A 24,038-nucleotide genomic window follows, 5' to 3' on the forward strand; every position below is an offset into this window, starting at 1 on the left:
ATGGCTCTAACCGCTGCTGAAGTCATCAGTCCCCTAGAACTTAGAACTACTTAAACCTAACTAACCTAAGGACATCAGACACATACATGCCTGAGGCAGGATTCGAACCTGCGACCGTAGCGGTCACGCGGTTCCAGACTGTAGCGCCTAGAACCGCTCGGCCACTACGGCCGGCTTTTCATCTCACTTCATTTTTTCGTGCGATATGCCCTACCCATTTCCATTTTAGAGCTTTTAACCTTTCCACAACATCCTGAACTCCTGTTATTGCTCTATTATACTACCAGAATTATTCCCTTACGGAGGATGTAATTTTCAGGGTCTCACAGTGTTGCTACAGGTAGAGATGAAAATAAGTGAATGGCAGTCTACTGATGATTGTACACAGTTTGTGGATGGATTTATCGTGGCCTGAAATCATATATTCTCCCTGACCACTATACAAGGGAAAATGGCAGATTTCGAGAGAGCCGTCATTAATCTGATGCTCTGCACAGTCTGCCGTGAAACTGTAGGATCTTGCATAGGAAGACGTGGGCTGAACATAACTCTGGTACCTGCTGATTTTCATGAGAACATTTTAAGCTTAGGCGCTGCTGTGGATGACATAGACTCACTTTTTGTGTGTATCATGCATTGCGTGATATCAAATAAGTTAGCGTGGATGGATTATCTAAAAATGAAAACTTATATCTGTCACACATGTATTATGAACAATGCGTATACTCATCATTTAAATTTCTACTCGAAAATCACTATTGAATAAGTAATGGGCGGTGAATTTATCTGAATAGTAAGCATTCTTCCCTCTATGTTCTACTATAGTTTGTGCAAAAAGTGAGTCCCCGCTCGGCGTTGTTTGCACCCAGACTACTGCCGTTGAATTATTAAATAAGATTTGCCGCCGGGTGCGCTCTCTCTCTCTCTCTCTCTCTCTCTCTCTCTCTCTCTCTTTCTTGACTTATGTTAGAAATAGCTCCAGAATTGTGTGACAATGAGATTTTTATTTCATTGCAAACCATTTGACGGTGCGAAATTGGAATCGAAGCGCCTGCTTTTGAAATAAAATAAAAAATTTTGAAATAAAATAAAATTGTAGTTCTTCGCTATCTCAATGGAAGAAATTTCAGAAATTTTAAAATTTTAGAACAACGGCATTCTCGGTAAGCGTTACAAATGAACTAGTGATATCTTCACATCACAAAATGTTGCAGTTTCATGACAGGCGCTTTTCATTTTGCTGCAAATAACTGACAAGACAGTGTGCGAAGTTTGGACATATCGTCGAGAGTTGCTAGCCATACACAACAAAGGGGAGTGTTTTCTCCGTGATATTTGTGTGCTGACTGCTGACAGAAGAAGGCATACAAGTACTTGCCAAAATGAAGGTTGTGAAATGAAGCGTACTTGGTTACTGTTCTCAATATATCGAAATATTTTTTGCGCACCGTACACATTCCGACAGTGCAGTACTATGTAAAAGACGAATTTTATCGAAAAGACATTTAGTGTTGACCAAGCATTGACATTTACCTTTACTTTCCAGACCGAAGATTTTTTAACAGTTACAGTATTTTTTGAGGTGAAAATACGCGGCGTTTGTGTCAGCTGCTCCTTAGGAATTTCATCGGGCAGGTGTGGCTTTGTTAGCTTAGACGGATGTAGCTCCGATGTTACTATCTGCATTGTAGGTGCTACTGTTGTTAACTCTTTAAATCAAATTCGTATCTATGAATTACAGAAGTAACCTTATATTTTCTTCTATGTGCTGAAAAGGCATTAAACCTCCCTCATAATGTAAACATTACTGTGTAATGGGTCTTCCATCAGCTAAAACTTTGTGGAATGAAATCCAGCCAATGTTATTGCAGAATGAAGTATGTGAGAAGTCTTGGCGGCGTATTTCTTTATAAGTTGTTACGTGTGGTAGGTTAATGTGGCTGTGTCATTCGCTTTCCTTTTATCTTTATTCCTTGTTACTCGTTTTTGATGCTGCCGTCAAAACTTCGTGGTTAGGTGAATTAGCAGCAACTGGTTATAGTCTTTTAATATTGTACTTAGCGATGAAAATACACACACATCTGAGTCTACGTACCGTATCTCGTTATGTCTACGTGTTACGGTGACACAAAGCAGTTGTTACTAAGTTATGAGTTACGAGTCGGGAATAAAGGAGTTTATGAACATGTTAAGAGTGCAGTAACCTCCCGTTGCGTTTTACAGTCATAACACACGAAGTGACAATGAAACAATCTACAGACTCAGTTAGCATGTATTTTAGCATGTCGCTATCGTAAGAGTATTCAGTGTACCTACTCTTGTCGCTTGTAATGGCGAGGCTATTTTCCTGCGGACGGCCTTATCGTAGGACGTTAAAGAGGTCTCGGAGCTTGTTAATGAGTTTATGTTGGCGAAATGAGAGGAATATTTAGGAACTGTTCTTCTCCAATTTCGCTGCATTGTATTTTTGAGACCATTGCCATAATTCCAATGTTTTGTGGCTTTTGGTTGCTAAATGTTGAAATGAAGGTAGGGGACTTAAATCTAGAGATCTTTTTTACTCGTACGCATTGACGCGTTTTTTGCCAGGTATGATTATTGGGATTTAACAGTTTATTCGTACTCCTCATACTCATCTACACTTGAGTTGGATGTTTTTTATCCCTTCAAATTTTGCACCCGGAAGCCATACATTCATTCGAATTTGAACAACTTAAGTTCCAACCGAATATATTCTTAAAGTTACGTTCTAATGTATATAGAGAAAATACACAATAACGATCATTTGAAGCCCACATCTATGCCCGAGGTGTAATTCGAACAAACGATTTCCACGTTATGAGACATGATGATGATGATGATAATGATGGTGATGATAATAGTAGGAGTCAGTAGGAACCATAGTCGCCACTTTAGCCACTCCCTTTTGGAGTGAGACATGTGTACCAAAGTCTGGAAAGTTGCACAGGTCACATCAATATTCAAGAAAGGTTGTAGGATAGATTACAAGCCCATATCGTTAACATCGATATGTAGCAAGATTTTGGAACATATATTGTGTTCGAACATTATGAATTACCTCGAAGAAAACGGTTTATTGACCCAAAGTCAACATGGGTGTAGAAAACATCGTTCCTGTGACACCCAGCTAGCTCTTTATTCACATTAAGTGTTGAGTGTTATTGACAAGGGATTTCAAATCGATTCCGTGTTTCTGGATTTCCGCATGGCTTTTGACACTGTACCACAAAAGCGGCTCGTAGTGAAATTGCGTGCTTATGGCATATCGTCTCAGTATTGTGACTGGATTTGTGATTTCCTGTCAGAGAGGTCACAGTTCGTAGTAACTGAAGGAAAGTCATCGGGTAAAACAGTGATTTCTGGCGTTTCCCAAGGTAGGGTTATAGGCCCTTTGCTGTTCATTATCTATATAAACGATTTGGGAGACAATCTGAGCAGCCTTCTTCAGTTGTTTGCAGATGACGCCGTCGTTTATCGGCTAATGAAGTCATCAGAAGATCAAAACTAACTACAAAACGATTTACAAAAGATATCTGAATGGTGCGAAAAGCGAAAAGTGGCAGTTGACCCTAAAAACGAAAAGTGTGAGGTCATCCACATGAGTGCTAAAAGGAACGAGTTTAACTTCGGTTACACGATAAATCAGTCTAATCTAAAAGCCGTAAATTCAACTAAATGCCTAGGTATTACAATTACGGACAACTTAAATTGGAAGGAACACATAGAAAATGTGTGGACAAGGCTAACCAAAGACTGCGTTTTATTGACAGGACACTTAGAAAATTTAACAGACCTACTAAGGAGACTGCCTACACTACGCTTGTACGTCCTCTTTTAGAATACTGCTGCGCGGTGTGGGATTCTTACCAGAAAGGACTGACTGAGTACATCGGAAAAGTTCAAAAAAAGGCAGCACTTTTTGTATTATCGCGAAGTATGGGAGAGAGTGTCACAGAAATGACACAGGATTTGGGCTGGACATTATTAAAAGAAAGGCGTTTTTCGTTGCGACGGAATCATCTCACGAAATTCCAATCACCAACTTTCTCCTACGAATGCGAAAATATTTTGTTGGCACCGACCTACATAGGGAAGATCGATCATCACGATAAAATAAGGGGAATCTGAGCTCGTACGGGAAGATATGTGTGTTCATTCTAATAGAGAACTGTGAAGGTGGTTCGATGAACCCTCTGCTAGGCATTTAAATGTGATTTGCAAAGTATCCATGTAGATGGAGATGCCGCCAGGCTTGAAGTTCTCACCCTAAGGTCAAACAACATGGTATTGGCTTACATACGGATAATCATCAGCTGCAGCCGTCTCACCTCCCCTTGCTGGCCAATTTCTGGTTACGGGCTAGGCAGCAGTAGGCCTACAAATGGCAAGTAATGTAAGCTGCCTCGTCTCCTTGTGGCTGGTGAAGATAGGCACTCGTCGGCCTTCCTCGTTCTGCGTAGCGCCATTTCCCACAGAGGGTTTGCTGTGTCAGATGGTGGGCGCCCCTTGCGAACCGCAGTCGTTTGTTTCATTGTGACTCGCGTAATTTGTATTTTGCAAATTTTCACGTTTTACGTTTGTATGTAGCACAGTGAAGAGATGTAATGAAATGAGGGTATTCAAAGCAACGTTGCAACAAATGAAACAAAGAACGATAGGCTGCTTAAGCTTTTGCTGACAATCTGGCGATCTGTCAGGACATTTAAACAACATAAAAAGAAATGTATATTCTTAAAGAACCAATAAGGGTAGGCTCAAAACATCTTTAAAAATGCGTGTCTAGCAGCAACCTGGCACCCAAAATTGAAAAAAAAACTAAATACGGGAAAGTCGAGAGAATTTATCAGTCCTAATTTTTAATCAAAACCATTCCGGAAACTGGCACGAAAAAGGTTGGCTACGAAATTCCTTGTCATAAAATGAAAACAACTTTGAGGCCTACAAAAGACATCAACAACAACAACAAAAATGCATCTCAAAATACACAAAAATGAGATACTGCAGTACAGTCATCACACCAGAGAGAGAGAGAGAGAAAGAGAGAGAGAGAGAGAAAGAGAGAGAGAGAGAGAGAAAGAGAGAGAGAGAGAGAAAGAGAGAGAGAGAGAGAGAGAAGAGAGAGAGAGAGAGAAAGAGAGAGAGAAAGAGAAAGAGAAAGTGAGAGAGAGAGATTGAAGAAGCAGAGAAATATTAGGTCCAAATTGTACTGAAGAAGGAACATACTAAGAGCAAATAAAAATCTGAAAAGTATACCAACATTTATTCTGATATGGAAGAACACTCTGAAGTTCTGTGGTCACATTAAAAGATTGGAACCAACCAAATTAACCAGGCACGATGTGGAATTATACAGGAGCATCAGTAAAGCTAATATTAAAATGGTTCAAATGGCTCAGAGCACTATGGGACTTAACTTCTGAGGTCATCAGTCCCCTAGAACTTAGAACTACTTAAACCTAACTAACCTAAGGGCATCACACACATCCATGCCCGAGGCAGGATTTGAACCTGCGACCGTACCGGTCGCGCGGTTCCAGACTGTAGCGCCTAAAACTTCTCGGCCACCCCGGTCGGCCTAATATTAAACAATAAAATGGATCGGTGCAGTTAAAGAAGTCCTGGATGGCGCAAGGATAATGCAGCTTGATGTACGAAACAGAATAACCTTAGGCCGAAAAGTCAAGAGTGGGCTATTGGCCTGCCATAAAACCCCGCGAAAAGCGGAAAATTTGTTCTGACGAGCGGAAGGGAGCCCTTCTTGTACATAGCGTGCACCAGTAGGGCCGAAACGTGAATAATAGTAGCAACAAAGTAAATAAGTGATGAAACTGTAAGTTGGTGTAAAGGATATTAGGGAAAGAGACTGCGAAGACGGCATCTTTGTTTTCGTCTGGAGATGCCCCAAATTAGGAACACAATTGTATAGCACCGATTGTGCTTTATGGGGGCTCTGACGACTGCAGTTAATATGGAGGTCGTGCACCAAATGTATAAGTGTAATTTTCGTGTTGCGTATGGATATGGGTTTCATTTGATGGACGATAATGCTCTATGACTTGCTTGGCGCAAGGGTAGCAGTAACACGAGAACATCACGCGTCTAGAGTGAGCAGCTCGCACGCTAGTCCTGTATACAATTGGACAAGCATGGACACCCTAGGTTGAAAGATTTCCAATCTAACACCACCACCATGAATTATCGCTGATCTCTAGCGGGTACTTGCCCATGAGTTGCAATCATGCGTCGAGCCTGATAAGTATGGGGAGCCGTTGGGCATCCTGTATTTCTATGCGAAGGTATTACACTACTGGCCATTAAAATTGCTATACCAAGAAGGAACGCAGATGATAAACGGGTATTCATTGGACAAATATATTATACTAGAACTGACATGTGATTATATTTTCACGCAGTTTTTGTGCATAGATACTGAGAAATCAGTACCTAGAACAACCGCCTATGGCCGTAATAACAGCCTTGATACGCCTGGGCATTGAGTCAAACAGAGCTTGGATGGCGTGTACAGGTACAGCTGCCCATGCAGCTTCAACACGATATCACAGTTCAACACGAGTAGTGACTGGCGTATTGTGACGAGCCAGTTGCTCGGCCACCATTGACCAGACGTTTCCAATTGGTGAGAGATCTATAGAATGTGCTGGCCAGGACAGCAGTCGAACATTTTCTGTATCCAGAAAGGCCCGTACAGAACCTGCAACATGCGGTCGTGCATTATCCTGCTGAAATGTAGAGTTTCGCAGGGATCGAATGAAGGGTAGAGCCACGGGTTGTAACACATCTGAGATGTAACGTCCACTGATCAAAGTGCCGTCAGTGCGAACAAGAGGTGACCGAGACGTGTAACCAATGGCACCCCACACCATCATGCCGGGTGATACGCCAGTATGGCGATGACGAATACACGCTTCCGATGTGCATTCACCGCGATGTCGCCAAACACGGATGCGACCATCATGGTGTTGTAAACAGAACCTGGATTCATCCGAAAAAATGACGTTTTGCCATTCGTACACCCAGGTTCGTCGTTGAGTACACCATCGCAGGCGCTCCTGTCCGTGTTGCAGCGTCAAGAGAAACTGCAGCCATGGTCCCCGAGCTGATAGTCCATGCTGCTGCAAACGTCGTCGAACTGTTCGCGTAGATGGTTGTTGTCTTGCAAACGTCCCCATCTGTTGACTCAGGGATCGAGACGTGGCTGCACAATTCGTTACAGCCATGCGGATAAGATGCCTGTCATCTGTACTGCTATGAAACGAGGCCGTTGGGATCCAGCACGGCGTTCCGTATTACCCCCCTGAACCCAACGATTCCATATTCTGCTAACAGTCATTGGATCTCGACGAACGCGAGCAGCAATGTCGAGATACGATAAACCGCAATCGCGATAGGCTACAATTCGACCTTTATCAAAGTCGGAAACGTGATGATACGCTTTTCTCCTCCTTACACGAGGCATCACAACAACGTTCCACCAGGCTGCTGTTTGTGTATGAGAAATCGGTTGGAAACGTTCCTCATGTCAGCACGTTATAGGTGTCGCCACCGGCGCCAACCTTGTGTGAATGCTCTGAAAAGCTAATCATTTGCATATCACAACATCTTCTTTCTGTCGGCCAAATTTCGCGTCTGTAGCACGTCATCTTCGTGGTGTAGTAATTTTAATGGCCAGTAGTGTAACTTTCTGTATGTGACCGCCAGAGGGATAACACGCACGGTAAGTGCCACACACGGCTCATTGCTAGTTTCTGGTACTCTTTCTATGCGTATTACTGTTTCACATGTCACAACACTGTTAGGGCACATTTACTGCACACTTCGTCGCTATGCCTCATGCTGTTTCGCAGATCTCGAGTGTCTCTGAACTTATGGACTTGATGGTGGTGCTAGAAATTGGTCAAATGTTCACGCACGAGATCAAGTTCTAAGCGCGATTTTCTCACTTCCACCATGGTGGGCAGTGACGTAACGCACTCTGTGACAACAAAGATGTGTCGTTTGGTGACGGAGCGTTAATCTGTTTCAGCTTATTGGCCGCGGGGAGATACGGCGGCAGCCGCCACCACGGGCGGTAAGTGAACACACTTGTACTACGCTTGCATGGCTTCTGTTTGTAGCTACGTAGTGGGCGGCATGATCTGCGCGTTGCAGCCTCCCAACTTTCCCAGTTCCATCACGTCCCATAGAAAACCATGTATGTTCGCATGTTGCGCGGCACGAACATGGTAAAGCTTCTGAATTGGGATCAGCCCAAAAATGTACAGAGTGCAAAGCGCTGAATGAAGCAGCTCTGAAATAGTACTCCTTAATGAGAGAACTCTGTTTTATGCAGCAGTTATTTTGTATTTTGCGCTTATCACCTCCCAAAATTTATTATTCCATTGCTCTTTCTTATCATTCGGAATGGAGAAAAATTGGAATGGAAGTTCTGTGCGACGACGTTATTCAAGAAATCAGCCTGGCATTTGCCTGAAGTGATTTAGAGAAAGCATGAAAAACTTGAATCTGGTTGACTGGTTGTGGATATGAAACCTGTTCTTGCCGAATAAAGAGCCCAGTGTCTTAGACAGTGTGCCACTGGATCGGTAGTTTATTTTCAGTCGTTGCTACTGAATACTTGCGGCGAAGAAACAAAGGAAATTATTCTGAGTGGGTTAATACGTAGGTATGTACAAAGATCCGGGCGGGAAGGAGCGCCGGTCCCCGGCATGAATCCCCCCGGCGGATTTGTGTCGAGGTCCGGTGAGCCGGCCAGCCTGTGGATGGTTTTTAGGCGGTTTTCCACCTGCCTCGGCAAATGGGGGCTGGTTCCCCTTATTCCGCCTCAGCTACAATATGTCGGCGATTGCTGCGCAAACACTGTCTCCACGTTCGCGTACACCACCATTACTCTACCACGCAAACATGGGGGATACACTTGTCTGTTGTGAGACGTTCCCTGGGGGGTCCACCGGGGGCCGAACCGCACAATAACCCTGGGTTCGGTGTGGGGCGGCTGAGGGGTGAAGTGGACTGCGGTAGTCGTCGTGGGGTTGCGGGCCGCTGCGGCGGGGACGGAGCCTCTCCGTCGTTTCTAGGTCCCCGGTTAACATAACATAACATAACATGTACAAATAAGTCAGAGGGATGATGTTATTCTTCGTAGTGATCAAGGTGGCACAATGGTTAAGCCCTTGGGTCGTATTCGGGAAGAGCAGGGCTTAGATCACTTCAGGCGAAGATGAATCGTTAACGAGACCTAGGCTGCTACCTTCGTCAAAAGGTAAAAGTCTCGGATTCAAGTCTCGGTACGGCACACGTTTTTAATTTGCCATGAAGTTTCATTTCTAATGACGTACATGAAGCATTAAACCTTCTTTCTTTCGTTTTCCTGCTCTTCTAGTGAAGAAAATAATAATTAAGGAATTGCTAAATGTAAGCAGTTGGATAACCGTGTCACATAATTTACACTTTCTCCTTCCATGGAATACCTAGAGACGTTTGAGCGGCGGGATCCAGCGAACACATGGATGGTTTAGCATCTCCCACTACACAAAAAGAACACGATTGACCATCAATTACTGGCATCAGCCACGACCGCCATACGTATGAAAGTGTTTGTAGGGAGCAATCTCGGGCGGAGTCACCATAGAAATATAAGTGTTGAAAAGAGAAATTCCGTTTTTTGTTTTACTGCTACTGTTAGGAATGCCCGGCGTGAGCTACTCGATTGTGAAGTTCGCATCCTTAGAGATTGCAGACGGTACATTTCAGTGTCTAGGCTCTGCATCACTTTGAAATTCACGAAAGAAATGGAACTATCGTTTTATTATGTTGTATGAAAGCGGCTACTGAGAACCGTTAAGACTAACTGACAAGTTAGCTAATACCATTAATTGTATGGTTATTAGTTGTAAGCTAAAATATTTATCCCAGTTACACAAATGCAATGCCGCAAGATTACCAGTTTGCCACCAACAAGTAAAATATTAAGGTGCATATGTTTTCCTTGTTTGTCTATGTTTTTGTCGTAGGAAACGTAGCCGACAGCGACGCATCATTCCACTGTCTGGTGAGTATGGTGATATTTGATGTTATCGGAAGTTTCTCTCCACTTTTGTTGTCAGTTAATGTCGAAGGCGGTTGCTATATGTACCTCCAGAGTATCTTGTTAGTTTTCATAGTTTTACTCACTAATCTTCCGAAACTGTCGTAAGATTTTGTGGTGGTAAGTTCCTATGGGACCAAACTGTTGTGGTCATCGGTCCCTAGGCTTACAGACTACTTAGTCTAACTTAAAGTAACTTACGTATAGACAACACACACACCTGTGCCTTAGGGAGGACTCGAATCTCCGACGGGCGGAGCCGTGCGAACCGTGGCAAGGCGCCCTAGATCACGCGTCACTGACTTAAGGATGATAGCAGTAGCTTGCCTATTAAACCACTAACGCTGCCGTTCGCGATCTATCCTCCCAGCACCGTGGTGCTTGTACGTTAATAGTCTGTTGTCTAAAACTTTATCTACATCTTTATTTGCACTACCCTCCTCCTTTTTTTCAAAATCCAATTGTATGTGGTACGCAGTATTCAACCAGACGTCTCTAATTTGTCCTCGGTGATCATTATGTGAGACATAATTTCGAGAAAGTAATGTGTAAAACTTCCTGGCAGATTAAAACTGTGTACCGAAATGGGACTGGAACCTCGGACCTTTGCCTTTCGCGGGCAAGTGCTCTACTGACGCATATATCAGGCACGACTGATGATCCGCCCCCACACCTTCACATCTGGTAGTACCCAACCTCTTAACTATGAAATAAGCGCACACTCTGCTGCCGAGCGAAAAATCGTTCTGGAACGTGGACTTTCATAATTTCAGAGTTTTGTGAGGTACAATGATTTCCTTGTAACATCGTTTACTGGAATTTGTGGAGTATTGCTGTGATTCCCTCTTGCAGGCTAAACTATCTCATAACGGACCTCGCAGCTGTTATTGGAGTCTTACCAGTTTACTTACGATTCGTTCTAAGTCTGGCATTTGTCTTTTCAACACTTATATTTCTATGGTGACTCCGCCCGAGATTGCTCCCGACAAACACTTTCATACGTATGGCGGTCGTGGCTGATGACAGTAATTGATGGTCAATCGTGTTCTTTTTGTCTCTGTACCCGGATTACACTGAGGTGACAGAAGTCATGGGGTAGTGATATGCAGATGGCGGTAGTGTCGCGTACACTAGAACTAAAAGGGCAGTCCATAGGTGCAGCTGTGGTTTGTACTCAGGTGATTATGGCCGCACGACGGGAATTAACAGACTTTGAAGGTGGAATGGTAGTTGGAGCTAGATAAATGCGACGCTTCGCTTACGAAATCGTTAGCGAATTTAATATTCTGAGATCCACAGTGTCAAGAGTGTGCCGCGAATACCAAATTCAGGCATTACTCCTCACCGCGAACAACGCAGTGGCCGGCCGCCTTCACTTAACGACCGAGTACAGCGGCGTTTGTTTGGTATGTGCAACGAACGTATCCGTTAGGACAGTGCGGCGAAATTTGGCGTTAATGGCGACGGCAGCAGACGACCGACACGAGTGCCTTTGCGAAGAGCACGACGTCGCCGGACCCTAGAAAACTGGAAAACCATAGCCTGGTCAAATGAGTCCCAACTTCAGCCAGTAAGAGCTGACGGTAGGGTTAGAGTATGACGCAGACTTCACGAAGCCATGGACCCAAGTTTCAATAAGGCACTGTGCGAGCTGATGGTGGCTCTGTAATAACACGCGCTTTGTTTGCATAGAGTGGACTGGGCACTATGGTCTAACTGAACCGATTACAGGCTGGAAATGGTTATGTTCTGCAACTTGCAGACCTTTTAAAGCCATTCATGGTCTCCATGTTCCCAAAAAACGACGGAATTTTAATGGATGACGACACACCGCATCACTGAGTTACAGTTGTTCGCGATTGGTTTGAAGAACATTCTGGACAGTTCGGGCGAATGATTTGGCTTCCCAGATCGCCCGACGTGAATCCCATAGAACATTTATGTGACATAATCGAGAGGCCAGCTCGTGCATAAAATCCTACACCGGCAATACTTTCACAGTTATGGACGGCTATAGAGACAGCATGGCTCAATATTTCTGCAGGGGACTTCCAACGACTTGTTGAGTCCATGCCACGTCGAGTTGCTGTACTACGCCGTGCTAGAGGTATCTCCTGACTTTTGTCATCTCAGTGTTCATTAACTTCATTTATTCCAACGGTCAGCTGTCTGTCTTTAAACCAAACGCTGATTATCTGAAAGTCTTCGACTGCATTTTTGACGATATGATTCTTAATGATTTTATAACGATATGATCTTCCTTTATAAACTGCGTCGGCCACAAAAAACTTCAAAGAGCTAGAATCGTTGTCGACCAGGTCGTGTACGTGTATCCCGAAGATTTTAACGGTCTTGTGATTCTTCAGAGAGACACGCTGATGGCTGCTTTAGCTTTTGACGATGTCTTTGTGGTGTCACCGCCAGACACCACACTTGCTAGGTGGTAGCCTTTAAATCGGCCGCGGTCCGGTAGTATACGTCGGACCCGCGTGTCGCCACTATCAGTGATTGCAGACCGATCGCTGCCACACGGCAGGTCTAGAGAGACTTCCTAGTACTCGCCCCAGTTGTACAGCCGACTTTGCTGGCAATGGTTCACTGCCTACTCACGTTCTCATTTGCCGAGACGATAGTTTAGCATAGCCTTCAGCTACGTCATTTGCTACGACCTAGCAAGACGACATTATCAGTTACTATTGATGTTGTGAATCATGTACCGTCAAGACCGACGTTCACCATATATGGATTAATGTTAAGTTTTCCATCAGCTACGTCCGTTTTTCTAAATTCTAATTTCCTTGTCCTGTTTCAGACCTCACGCCAGCCTGCGTGAGCTAAATCGCGTGCCTTTCGGCCTCCTCTAGTAACACGGTGTTGGCTCTCCTCTCAACCACAACAGTCTTCCCACTGAGAACGGTGTACTGCGCTCTCTTTTCTTGAAAGTCTTGTGATGAGGCAATAGTGAAAGCACTGAAATCATGTTTGCGAAGAGTAGTGTCGAAATTTCCATCTGGCCCTGTTATTTACTGTAATTCTCCTAAATCAACGATGACGAATGTCTGGACGATCAAATGAGTAGACACACGGCCGACTTTTTCAAACTTGGCTAACTATACCAGTGCTCAGTCTTCAGTGAGCTCGATGTCGAGGTTATCTTAAGCCGTAATGTTCTTTCTAAGGCAGCATGTAAGCTACGTTTTTGGTCATTAATTCTGTCAATCGCAGTTCGGGGCTAAATGTCTCAGTCAAATGGTTCAAATGGCTCTGAGCACTATGGGACTTAACATCTGAGGTCATCAGTCCCCTAGAACTTAGTACTACGTAAACCCAACTAACCTAAGGACATCACACACCTCCTACCCGAGACAGGATTCGAACCTGCGACCTTAGTGGTTGCGCGGTTCCAGGCTGAAGCGCCTAGAACCTCTCGGCCACAAAGGCCGGCCCTCAGTCATCCACCGCATTTTTTAACCATAGTAACTCTATCAATAATGGTGCATGCTTATCTGCATCGAAATATTAGATGTTTTCTTTGAAATGCCGAAGAAACTCAATACAATTTTTTCTCAGCTGTGTGTGAATTATAGCAGTGGCGTATAAATGCAGCCAGGAGTGTATCAGAAGTGAAACTGCTGTCGGATGCGTATTGAAAGCAGGAGGCACGGAATGTACCACTAGATGTGAAAAGTCGAGGGAGGTGGCAGAGTGGTTGAGACACTACTCGGAGAAGCAGGGTACAACAAATACCTTTCCACCCATACAGATTTAGGTTTACCTTGGATTTTATAAATAATCAAGTCATCAAGTTCACACATGGTTTCTTAAATAACGAGAACCTTACTGCAATATGCACTCGATACCTCAACTAATGACACTAATTAACTGTAGTACTTGTAGATTCTGGTAGTAACATAAGGAGACCACACGTAGAGGGAGGACCACGAAATTGAAGAATGCATTGAAATGACTGCTGACGCAAATGATGAGAATTGCAGAAAGTCTTAACTGGGATTTTGGCAGTAGAAACCATTATAAAGTCGTGGAGGTTAACATGAATCTGAGAAAATTAGAGGAATCGAATATACACAAATGAAAAAATGTTTTGCATCACCCCAGTTCCCAGAACTCCTGAAGATAGACGTTGACTGTGGATATTATATCACAGACACAGTCCCTTTGATTATTCAGAGATGTCACTAAACCCACCCAAAGATGTAAACAACCATGCATGAGCAGCGCCTATTAGACGGAGGGGGTCAGACAGCCGAGCAGCTCTAGTCATTCCATCAGGAAGGAGTTACACGGCTCGTGTTGTCCGTAGTTCAGCCATGCCTAGACGGTCAGTACCGGGGTTCGATCGCGTCCGCATTGTTACTTTGTGCCAGGAAGGGCTCTCAACAAGAGAAATGTCCAGGCGTCTTGGAGTGAACCAAAGCCATGTTGTTCGGACATGGAGGAGATACAGAGAGACAAGAACTGTCGGTGATATGCCTCGCTCAGGTCGCCCAATGGCTACTACTGCATTGGATGACCGCTGCCTACAGATTATGGCTCGGAGGAATCCTGACAAGAACGCCACCATGTTGAATAATGCTTTTCGTGCAGCCACAGGACGTCGAGTTACGACTCAAACCGTGCGAAATAGTCTGAATGCTTCGCAACTTCACTCCCGACGTCCATGCCGAGGTCCATCTTTGCAACCACGACACCATGCAGTGAGGTACAGGTGGGCCCAGCAACATGCCGAATGGACCGCTCAGGATTGGTATCACGTTCTGTTCACCGATTAGTGTCGCATATGCCTTCAACCATACAATCGTCGGAGACGCGTTTGGAGGCAACCCGGTCAGGCTGAACGTCTTAGACACACTGTCCAGCGAGTGCAAGAAGGTGGTGGTTCCCTGCTGTTTTGGGGTGGCATTGTGTGGGGTCGACGTACGCCGCTGGTGGTCACGGAAGGCGACGTAACGGCTGTACGATACGTGAATGCCATCCTCCGACCGATAGTCATATCGGTAGCATATTGGTGAGGCGCTTGTCTTTGTGGACAATTCGCGCTTCCATCGTGCACATCTTGTGAATGACTTCCTTCAGGATATGGACATCGCTCGACTACAGTGGCCAGCATGTTCTCCAGACATGAACCTTATCGAACATGCCTGGGATGGATTGAAAAGGGCTCTTTATGGACGACGTGACCCACCAACCACTCTGAGGGATCTATGCCGAATCGCCGTTGAAGAGTGTGACAATCTGGACCGACAGTGCCTTTATAAACTTGTGGATAGTATGCCACGACGAATACAGGCATGCATCAATGCAAGAGGAAGAGCTACTGGGTATTAGAGGTACCGGTGTGTGCAGCAATCTGGACCAGCGCCTCTGAAGGTCTCGCTGTATGGTGGTACAACATGCAACGTGTGGTTTTCATGAGCAATAAAAAGGGCGGAAATGTTGTTTATGTTGATGACTATTCCAATTCTGTACAGGTTCGGGAACTCACGGAACCGAGGTAATGAAGACCTTTTCGCGGTACGTGTGTGTACTACTGCCAGCTATACAACTTCTAGTAATTCCTTCACATCCCAAAAGATGGTGTACCCCATTTCCGACACGGAGGGGGTGACGTTAAAGATGTGCGGACATTGTAAAAGAATATTACACTCATGATCAGTTTAATTAGAGACAGCCTTGTGTTAGACACACACACACACACACACACACACACACACACACACACACACACACACACGCGCGCAAAAGAGGGTGGGTGGTGTGAGGCGGGGGAGGGGGACGGTTGAGCGTGTAACACCAGAGTGCAGGGGTGGCAAGACGCGCGATTTCGTCGCATTTGATTGCGGATGCCCGACTAGTGGGATACTTCACCTCAGGGCTTGTGAAGGCATTGTGATCTTCACGTGTCACTGTGTCGAGAATCTATCATGTGAAACTCACGACCTGATGGATCCCACAACCGCCAGAGTCAGCCTCCGTGGGCTACATCGAATTGAAGGCAGGAGTCAGCCTCGACCAACATGGGCTGTAAATCTAGGTAATTTGGTGGCCAGGCGAGTACGGTCAACTCATCCTGGTGCTCTTCAAACCACGCACGTACACTACGAGCTGTGCCAAGGGTTGCACTGTCCTTCTGATGGATGTCACCGTGCCGAGGAAAAACAAACAGCATGTAGGGGTGGACATGGTCCCCAAGGATAGATGAATACCTGTGTTCATCCCTTACGCCTTCGAGAATGATAAGTTCACCCAGGGAATGCCCTCTGGCCTGGAGCCTTCTGGCGATTGTAGCTGAGTATTCGCTTTCAGACGTTTCATGCCATATGTTCCAACTGTCGCCTCTCAGTGGGCGTGTCCAGTTGCGGTATTGGCGTGCAAATTCCAGCCATCGTCGGCGGTGAACAGCAGTCAGCATGGGTGCATGAACCAGGCGCCTGCTGCGGAGGCCCATACGCAGCAGCTTTTGCTGAAAAGTCATTGAAGAGAAGTTTTTGGTAGCCCCCTGGTTCATCTGGGATCTTCGCACGTTTCGCTCACCCCTGTCATCTATGGCCTGTGGTGCCCCACAGTTGCCTCAGCGTTAGTTTTGGATAGCGCCATTTTGCCATGCACAGCGTAGTTTAACCACAGTGGTATGCAAACAGTTTACAAACTTAGCCATTTCGGAAATACTTCCACTCTTGTCCCCCTTTTGGGCGTCAGATAAATCGTTCTGTTTCCAAATTACTACAACTGTACTGTTTGCCGCGTCCCACCGGCACGGTTTATGTATCCTCCACTGCTAGTGCTACCAGCTGTCATCTGAGAGAGATTATTGCTCGTTGACTATGAACATAAGCGACCGTCACATTAATGTGACTGTACCATTTGTTAGAGTGCCAATAGTATCGTAAAATCTAGTACATGCTCTGTCAGAAGTGGCAGTCATTCTTTCGGAGAATTTTTATGTTGGCAGATGATACAGTTTTATCAAAATTATGTCGGCGGTGAAATAAGTCTCCGAATTATCTTCTTGATGGAACTTTTGTGTACAGCATTTCTATGCGGAACTACAATCGAAGCTAGATGAAAATGCTACCAGCTGCAAAGCTATAAGGCTACGGAATCCTTCCAGCAACAGTGTCTCTTTTATTCTGCATCATCAGTTATAAATCTTTCACTTTTTGCTCATTGCCTCGGTTCCCCAATTCTCACACAAATCGTCACCGTTGACGCTCGCTGTGACACTTCGATCAACAGTCCCACAATTATTGCGCCCCTCGCGTCAGTCGTGCACATACGCTTTTATGCTCTTCCTCTGGCTTTCTCAGCACTGGACACGCCACACAGTCAGAAACGCATAAGAAATTATGGTGTGAAATGACTCTCAGACTTGTGGACTCATTGCTTGTGTCGTATTCTTATGCTACACGTGGTTCTCTGGCATAAAGCTGAGTTTTCTTCTTTTATCTAATGGCGTAGTACTATCACCCCCATTACATTTTACGATGTCACACTAACTCTTAGGATGCAACGTATCCTAATAGGACCATCAACACAAAAGTAGAAATTAGCGCGCTTCCTATGACTACGCGGCTTGTTCTCATTGCTCCATAGTCCAAAGACGATATTTCCATTCTAACTTGAAAAACCATTTGCTGCAACATACGATGACTACTACGTTCCTAAATACGAGGGGCGTTCAGTAACATATTTTGTTCCTGAAAGCAGATTTGTTTTATTAAGGATTCCAGTGTACCACATTATTCCCCACTGGGAGGGACTATATTACCGCATGATACCGCTCTAGTGATCGATGTCGGAACCAGCTCTTGCTGCATCATCCACGTACTGCTTCTCGCGGTGTGCATCCTTCCTTGGGCCAAACAGATGGAAGACAGAAGACGCGAGATCCGGGTTGTAGGGTGGATGAGGAAGAACCGTCTAATGAAGCTCTGTGAGCTCCTCTCGGATGCGCAAACTTGTGTGAGGCCTTTTGTCGTCATGCAGAAGGAGAAGCTTGTTTGCATTTTTGTGGCGACGAACACGCTGAAGTCATTTCTTCAATTTCCTTAGGGCCAGCCGGCACGCGGGTTATCGCGACTTGTTGCGATGATGACAGATCCCTCGCCACGACTCACCGACCTTTTGTTCACTGCCAGGTCTCTTTAGATATTCTGCAAGCGCCTATGAATACCTGCGACTTGCCGGTTGTCCACCAAAAGAAACTCAGTGATAGCTCTGCTTGGAACGTACCTCCGTTACGGACGCCATTTTGAAGGTCATGTATAGCGCCTCCACCTATCGGGACTTAATGAAATTGTAGGGGCTGAAGCGGGAGTATTCCACGATGTCCCACAACATATTCAGCATTTTTCGACCGAAACTGATAGAGGGGGGAAAAAAATTACTGGCAACTGAACCGCAGGTTGTCGTTTTTTCTGCTTTACAAGCTTCCGACGACTAATTTCTTGGGTGATACATTTAGTAACAATTTTTTGGGTGCTGCTAGCGGTTTCACTGTCTTTCGCTTTCTTCCGTCAGATACTGATGCAGGAAGCACATGAGCATCCGATGATACTACCTATCCCTTTTTCGAATTCAGGCAAATCAGATGCCTTTGCCAGTCTGAGAATCCAGAGTTGCCGAACTAATTTGTCTGCATCCTTTGCAGATTTTCGTTACCTTTACTGCTTTGTCACATCCCGTAAGACACTGAATGCCTTCGCATTCGCACCGTAAATGGTTGGTTGCAAGGGATACATTTTACATAGTAACAGTTTCACAAAAAGAAATTAGTGAGTTAATATTGTTTCTCGGTAATTAATATTTACTAGGATTTTACACGCCTTCATATATTCCTCCCCATAGTCCCCGTTGTTCTTGAAAAATCTGTTACAGTAATTAACGAGATTTGTGATCCCGTTAACTTTGTATATTGCTCGCGGCTGCAAAAAAAAAAAGAAAAAAATACAGAACCATTGTTTTCAGCCCTTCAGCACAGTTAGAAAACTGCTGGCGAGTACTTTTGGACACTACTTTTCCTTTAACAAAAAGTTAATAATGGCGTAGAAAAATTGTGAGCTTTCTCTTTTGCATCACTGCGTCGATACATACATAAAATCTTGGAGATCACACATTCACTGTTTGTTTGTGTACATTCTTTTTTTCTCTCCATAGAAACATCTTCCCCTACTTATGAACTAAACCATCGCTTTGGGTTGTAACTTTACATTTTTCTGATTTGGCAGTGAATTTACTTCGCTGTCCCGTTTTTTGATTTTTAGAAACAGGTGACTTACACACATTCAGTCAGTTTGAGAGACTCAATTGTCTAGTACTTTGCCATCAGGGTTCCAAATTGCAAGTGTTTAAACGGAAATGATGGAAAATACAGATCCTTACACACAAATATGCGAGATCTGGGATGGCGCCGATCTGTTCCTATTTATAAGGTAAGGTATCATTCGTAAATCATCAGTGTTGGTGTAGCGGTTTAGCAGAGGTCTTAGAATTTTTTTAAATCTTCTTTCTAAGATTATAACTGTTCCACACAATAAATGTCCATGAAAAGTACATGTGTTTATTAGCATTTTGAGACGCAGGACAGTGTTCGGAATGCACATATTTCAATATTTCAGTCTTGAAAACTTGGCTCACTGTTTTAGTCTATTTTTCGGATATTTGAATGTCACGGATCAGGTTCCAGTTTTTATATGTGTAGGCATAATTCGACATGATTGTTGTGTTCTCTCATCGATTTTGGCTGTGGGATTTTGCTGAATCTGTCTGGTTTTCCACATTAATTATTAGCTGACGAAAATACCTTCAATTTTTTTTTTAAATTAATTTTTTTTCATAATTGTCTAGATCGCGTACATTATAAAACATTAAAGTGTGATAACTACTTTCAGTTGCTAAGCAACCATCTTCGGATCACTCATGGTGAAGAATATGCGAGCATATAGGGTATTAACAACTCTGCAACGTATACATAGCTGGGAGCAAGTCCGTATGAGTAACAATTTCAATAAAGAACTCAGTAAAGCATCAAGGTAAAACAAACTAGTTCAAAACCATGCTAATGGGACTGCTGTCGATTATCAAATGTATAGACAACATCGTTACATCGATACTTGACATCATGTACATTTTATAATTGACTGCAGTCTCATCACGCATGGTTTCGAACTAACTGGTTTTACCGTGCTTGTTTATTCAGTTTTTATTGTGAGCGTTACTAATACGGACATGTTCCCAACTATATAGGCCACGCAGGGTTTTCAATACCCTATATGCTGACATACATTTTACAATGAGTGATTTCCTGAGCTTGAATTCGAGGGTATATAGCAACTAAGCAGTAGTAAGATATCTGTCACTCCCGCCGCCAACATTTCTGCGCAGTGCAATACCAATTTCAGTACAGTACCATGGAGTAACTCCCATTCCTACAAATCGAAAGCAAGCACTACACAGCTGGTAGAGGCCATGGACCAGATGTTTACCAAAACAGCACGCTTCCACCGGCACTATATTCTACTATGGTACTCTGTTGTGAGATGATCCTATGGCGTTACTCTCTATGTGAACAGAGGTGATGCTTGCCACGTGGTAGTTTGATGTGCGGCTTATGGGAGGCTGCTCAGCCATGGAGTCAAGTTTGGACTGGCCGCTGCACTCGTGCTGGGAATAAATAGTCATATCGTGAGTGACTCTTTCAACGCCCGGAACATTCGTCCTGTTTGGTTTCTGTTGCTGAGCCTGAAAAACGGAAGACCTAATTAGTGTATTATTACTCATTATCGTGAAAGGGTGCATTTTGATGATAACAAACTTCGGTCACACAGAGTTTTTACATGGTTGCCATAGATTTGTAGGCATGCTGAATCGGGGCTGATAACGTTTCAAAACTGGAAGGAAGAGCTACAAAGCTAACGGTTATACTAAGGCACCACTGTCTACGAAGTCTTCCAGATCATTCTCTCGCAAAGGAAGGGTAATCAGAAGAGCAACTAGGTTCGTTAAGAGACGCGAAAACAGTCAGTGTGGGGCGGTAAAGAACAACGGTGAGGACTGTGATGACAGGAAATTCGATGTGTGTCACGGTGAAGATAGTGTTCTTGACCGGCCGAGGTTAAAACACATTCATGTGACACATTCATAATATTCTCACAGCTTGGAAGAAAGATGGAGTTCACCATACAGAAGTAGCTTTCGTATATTTTTGTCGAGTACCGATCTCCCCAATACTGTAGAGTGCCACTGGACACTCCGGGTAGTTCTGTTCCTTTTGTGAGAACTTACAGCATAATAAAAACTGATTTTTTTGTGTGTAACAGTAGTAAAGTTCCATCTACACCAGTGTATAGCTATGCGCACAAAACAACGACGTCAAATTGTAACTGAGGCGCCGGTAACGAGCGTTTGTTATCGTCTCAATACCAGTACAAGATTGTGTATCGTCCGACAGCTCAACACAGTAATGAGGATGCAATTTCATGTCTTCCAATTGGCCTTGATACAGACTTTGACGATTCTGCTGCATCTTGTTGTCACATCAATGCTTAGGATTCTGAAATCCTCCAATCCTATCGACTGAACTATAGGGAAACTGCACAGGCCACGGAAGCGGATTCAGATTTGAAAATTTTGCTAGCACACATTCGCACATCTTGGCCTTCGTGTCTTGCATAGCATAAAGAATTCTGTAGTGCGCCGATACTTCGCACGTAGACATAGCCTCTCTATACAGAAAGGTGTGATTCTTGTTCAAAATGAGTGTGGACAGTCATGTGTGTTGATCCCTAAAGCTTTGCAAAAAGAAATGTTGCAGTTACTTCATCAAGAGCACTGTGGAATTGTTTGTAAGAAAGAGTTAGCGCGTCGATGCTGTACTTGGAAGGGTGTGGGCGCTCAAATAGAACAGATGACGTCACATTGTCATGCATGTGCGGAAAATCACTCCGCTCCACCACAATTTACTTCTTGGCCCAAGTCACAATCTCCATGGAAACGTGTGCACATGGACTTTGCGAGACCTTTCTGGAAGACTCGTTGGTTGATTATGGTTGACTCGTGTAGCAAGTTTTCTTTTGATGTTTCAATGACCTCGACAATGTCACGTCGCACAGTTCATGAGTTGCCCTAAAGTTTTTGCCTCGAAGGTTTACCTGACGTCATAGTGTCAGACAACGGACCTCAGGTCAAGTCGAACGAATCTGAAACATTCTGTGAACGCTATGGCATACATAATGTAACTAGTGCTTCGTTCCATCCACAGTCAAACGGCGAAGCGGAACGTTTTGTCAAAACCTTCAAGCAGCAGATAGCCAAACTTCGCACCGCACACACCAGGGAACAAGCAGTGCAACTGTTTCTTTTCCTCCACACACTTTCCGCGACTTTTCTTGTTACCAGCTCTCCTGTGTTTTCTCGTAGCTCCTTGTTACTATCATAAGCCGTTGTCTTAATGCCTCTTCAGCATCAACATAAATAATATTGTCGCTTCTCCTCCTATGACTCTATCGGCAGTATCGCCAGAAATTTCATCGCCATCAGCGCTTCCATTAAATGGTGTTCAAATTTCACCTTCACTTTCCATGTTATTGCTAGCTATCAGGCATTTCAAATTTGCATTTTCGCACGTAGAAAAATATTTATCAAATCTTTTATCTTGAACGGCAGATATCGTTTTTTGTTCCATAGTTCGTTTCTTATTTTATCCACCACTTACATTTCACACCTGTCCGCGGCTCGTGGTCTTGCGTTCTCGCTTCCCGCGCACGGGGTCCCGGGTTCGATTCCCGGCGGGGTCAGGGATTTTCTCTGCTTCGACATGACTGGGTGTTGTGTGTCTTTCATCATCATTTCATCCTCATTCACTCGCAAGTCGCCGTAGTGGCATTAAAGAACTTGTGGAGCGGCCGAACCGCCCCGCGAGGGGTCTCCCGTCCACCAATGCCATACGCTCATTATTATTATTATTATTACTTCACACCTCCCATCGTGTTGGATAAAGCACTCCGTCTTCAGGCCACGAGTGGCCTACCGGGACCATCCGACCGCCGTGTCATCCTCAGAGAAGAATGCTCATAAAAGGGGCATGGGGTCAGCACACCGCTCTCCCTGTCGTTACGATGGTATTCTTGACTGAAGCCGCTACTATTCGGTCGAATAGCCCTCAATTGGCATCACGAGGCTGAGTGCACCCCGAAAAATGGCAACAGCGCATGGCGGCCTGGATGGTGACCCATCCAAGTGCCGACAACCCCCGACAGCGCTTAACTTCGGTGATCTCACGGGAACCGGTGTATCCACTGCGGCAAGGCCGTTGCCCATCGTGTTGGATAGACTCTCTTATTATTTTTTTGGAAAAAGAATAGCATCTAACTTATGCATTGATGACAACTGACAACCAAAACAATTAATTTGTACAGGGATTGATGCGTAACACAACAACAACACGCACAATATGTGCTTTTCTACGGATCGTAGGAATCGGTGGAACTCTGACGACTTGGGGCGAGTACGGATTCTTTCCGCCCGTTGCCAACTTTCACTAGGAAACAGTACACCACGCCGTAGCAATATGCACTACCGGATCAAACGTATCCGTGCACCCTATGTAGTGCGGGATTAACCACTCGGCGTCACGAGAGGCGCACCCGGGACGGGCGGTATTGTGCAGTCAGTAGAGAAGCAGGAACAGCAGACTGCGTCAGTCAGAGTAGTTCAATGATTTTGGACGTGGGATGGCCGTCAGATATCAGCTGAGAAACAAATCCGTCGCTGACATTTAAGTCTCCCTATTGCACGCAAGGAAACGCTAAATGCGGAAAGATACGAACGCATTTTACAGCAATGTGTGTTGCGTACATTAGAGGAACAGTCCGGACACGATGATTGTATCAGCATG

The 24,038-nt window shown here is 44.6% G+C and overlaps 1 protein-coding gene across 1 annotated transcript in view; it reads left to right on the forward strand.

Annotated features, from left to right (window-relative positions):
- The first annotated feature begins 23,565 nt into the window (after positions 1-23,565).
- LOC126298259 (bromodomain adjacent to zinc finger domain protein 2B-like) overlaps positions 23,566-24,038 on the forward strand; it is a 285,171-nt gene continuing 284,698 nt past the window's right edge. Inside the window, exon 1 of the mRNA XM_049989561.1 lies at positions 23,566-23,569. Coding sequence (XP_049845518.1) covers positions 23,566-23,569 — 4 coding nt within the window. The remainder of the gene's footprint in view (positions 23,570-24,038) is intronic.

The sequence above is a fragment of the Schistocerca gregaria genome, chromosome X, assembly GCF_023897955.1.
Source record: "Schistocerca gregaria isolate iqSchGreg1 chromosome X, iqSchGreg1.2, whole genome shotgun sequence".
Classification (NCBI taxonomy): Eukaryota; Metazoa; Arthropoda; class Insecta; order Orthoptera; family Acrididae; genus Schistocerca; species Schistocerca gregaria.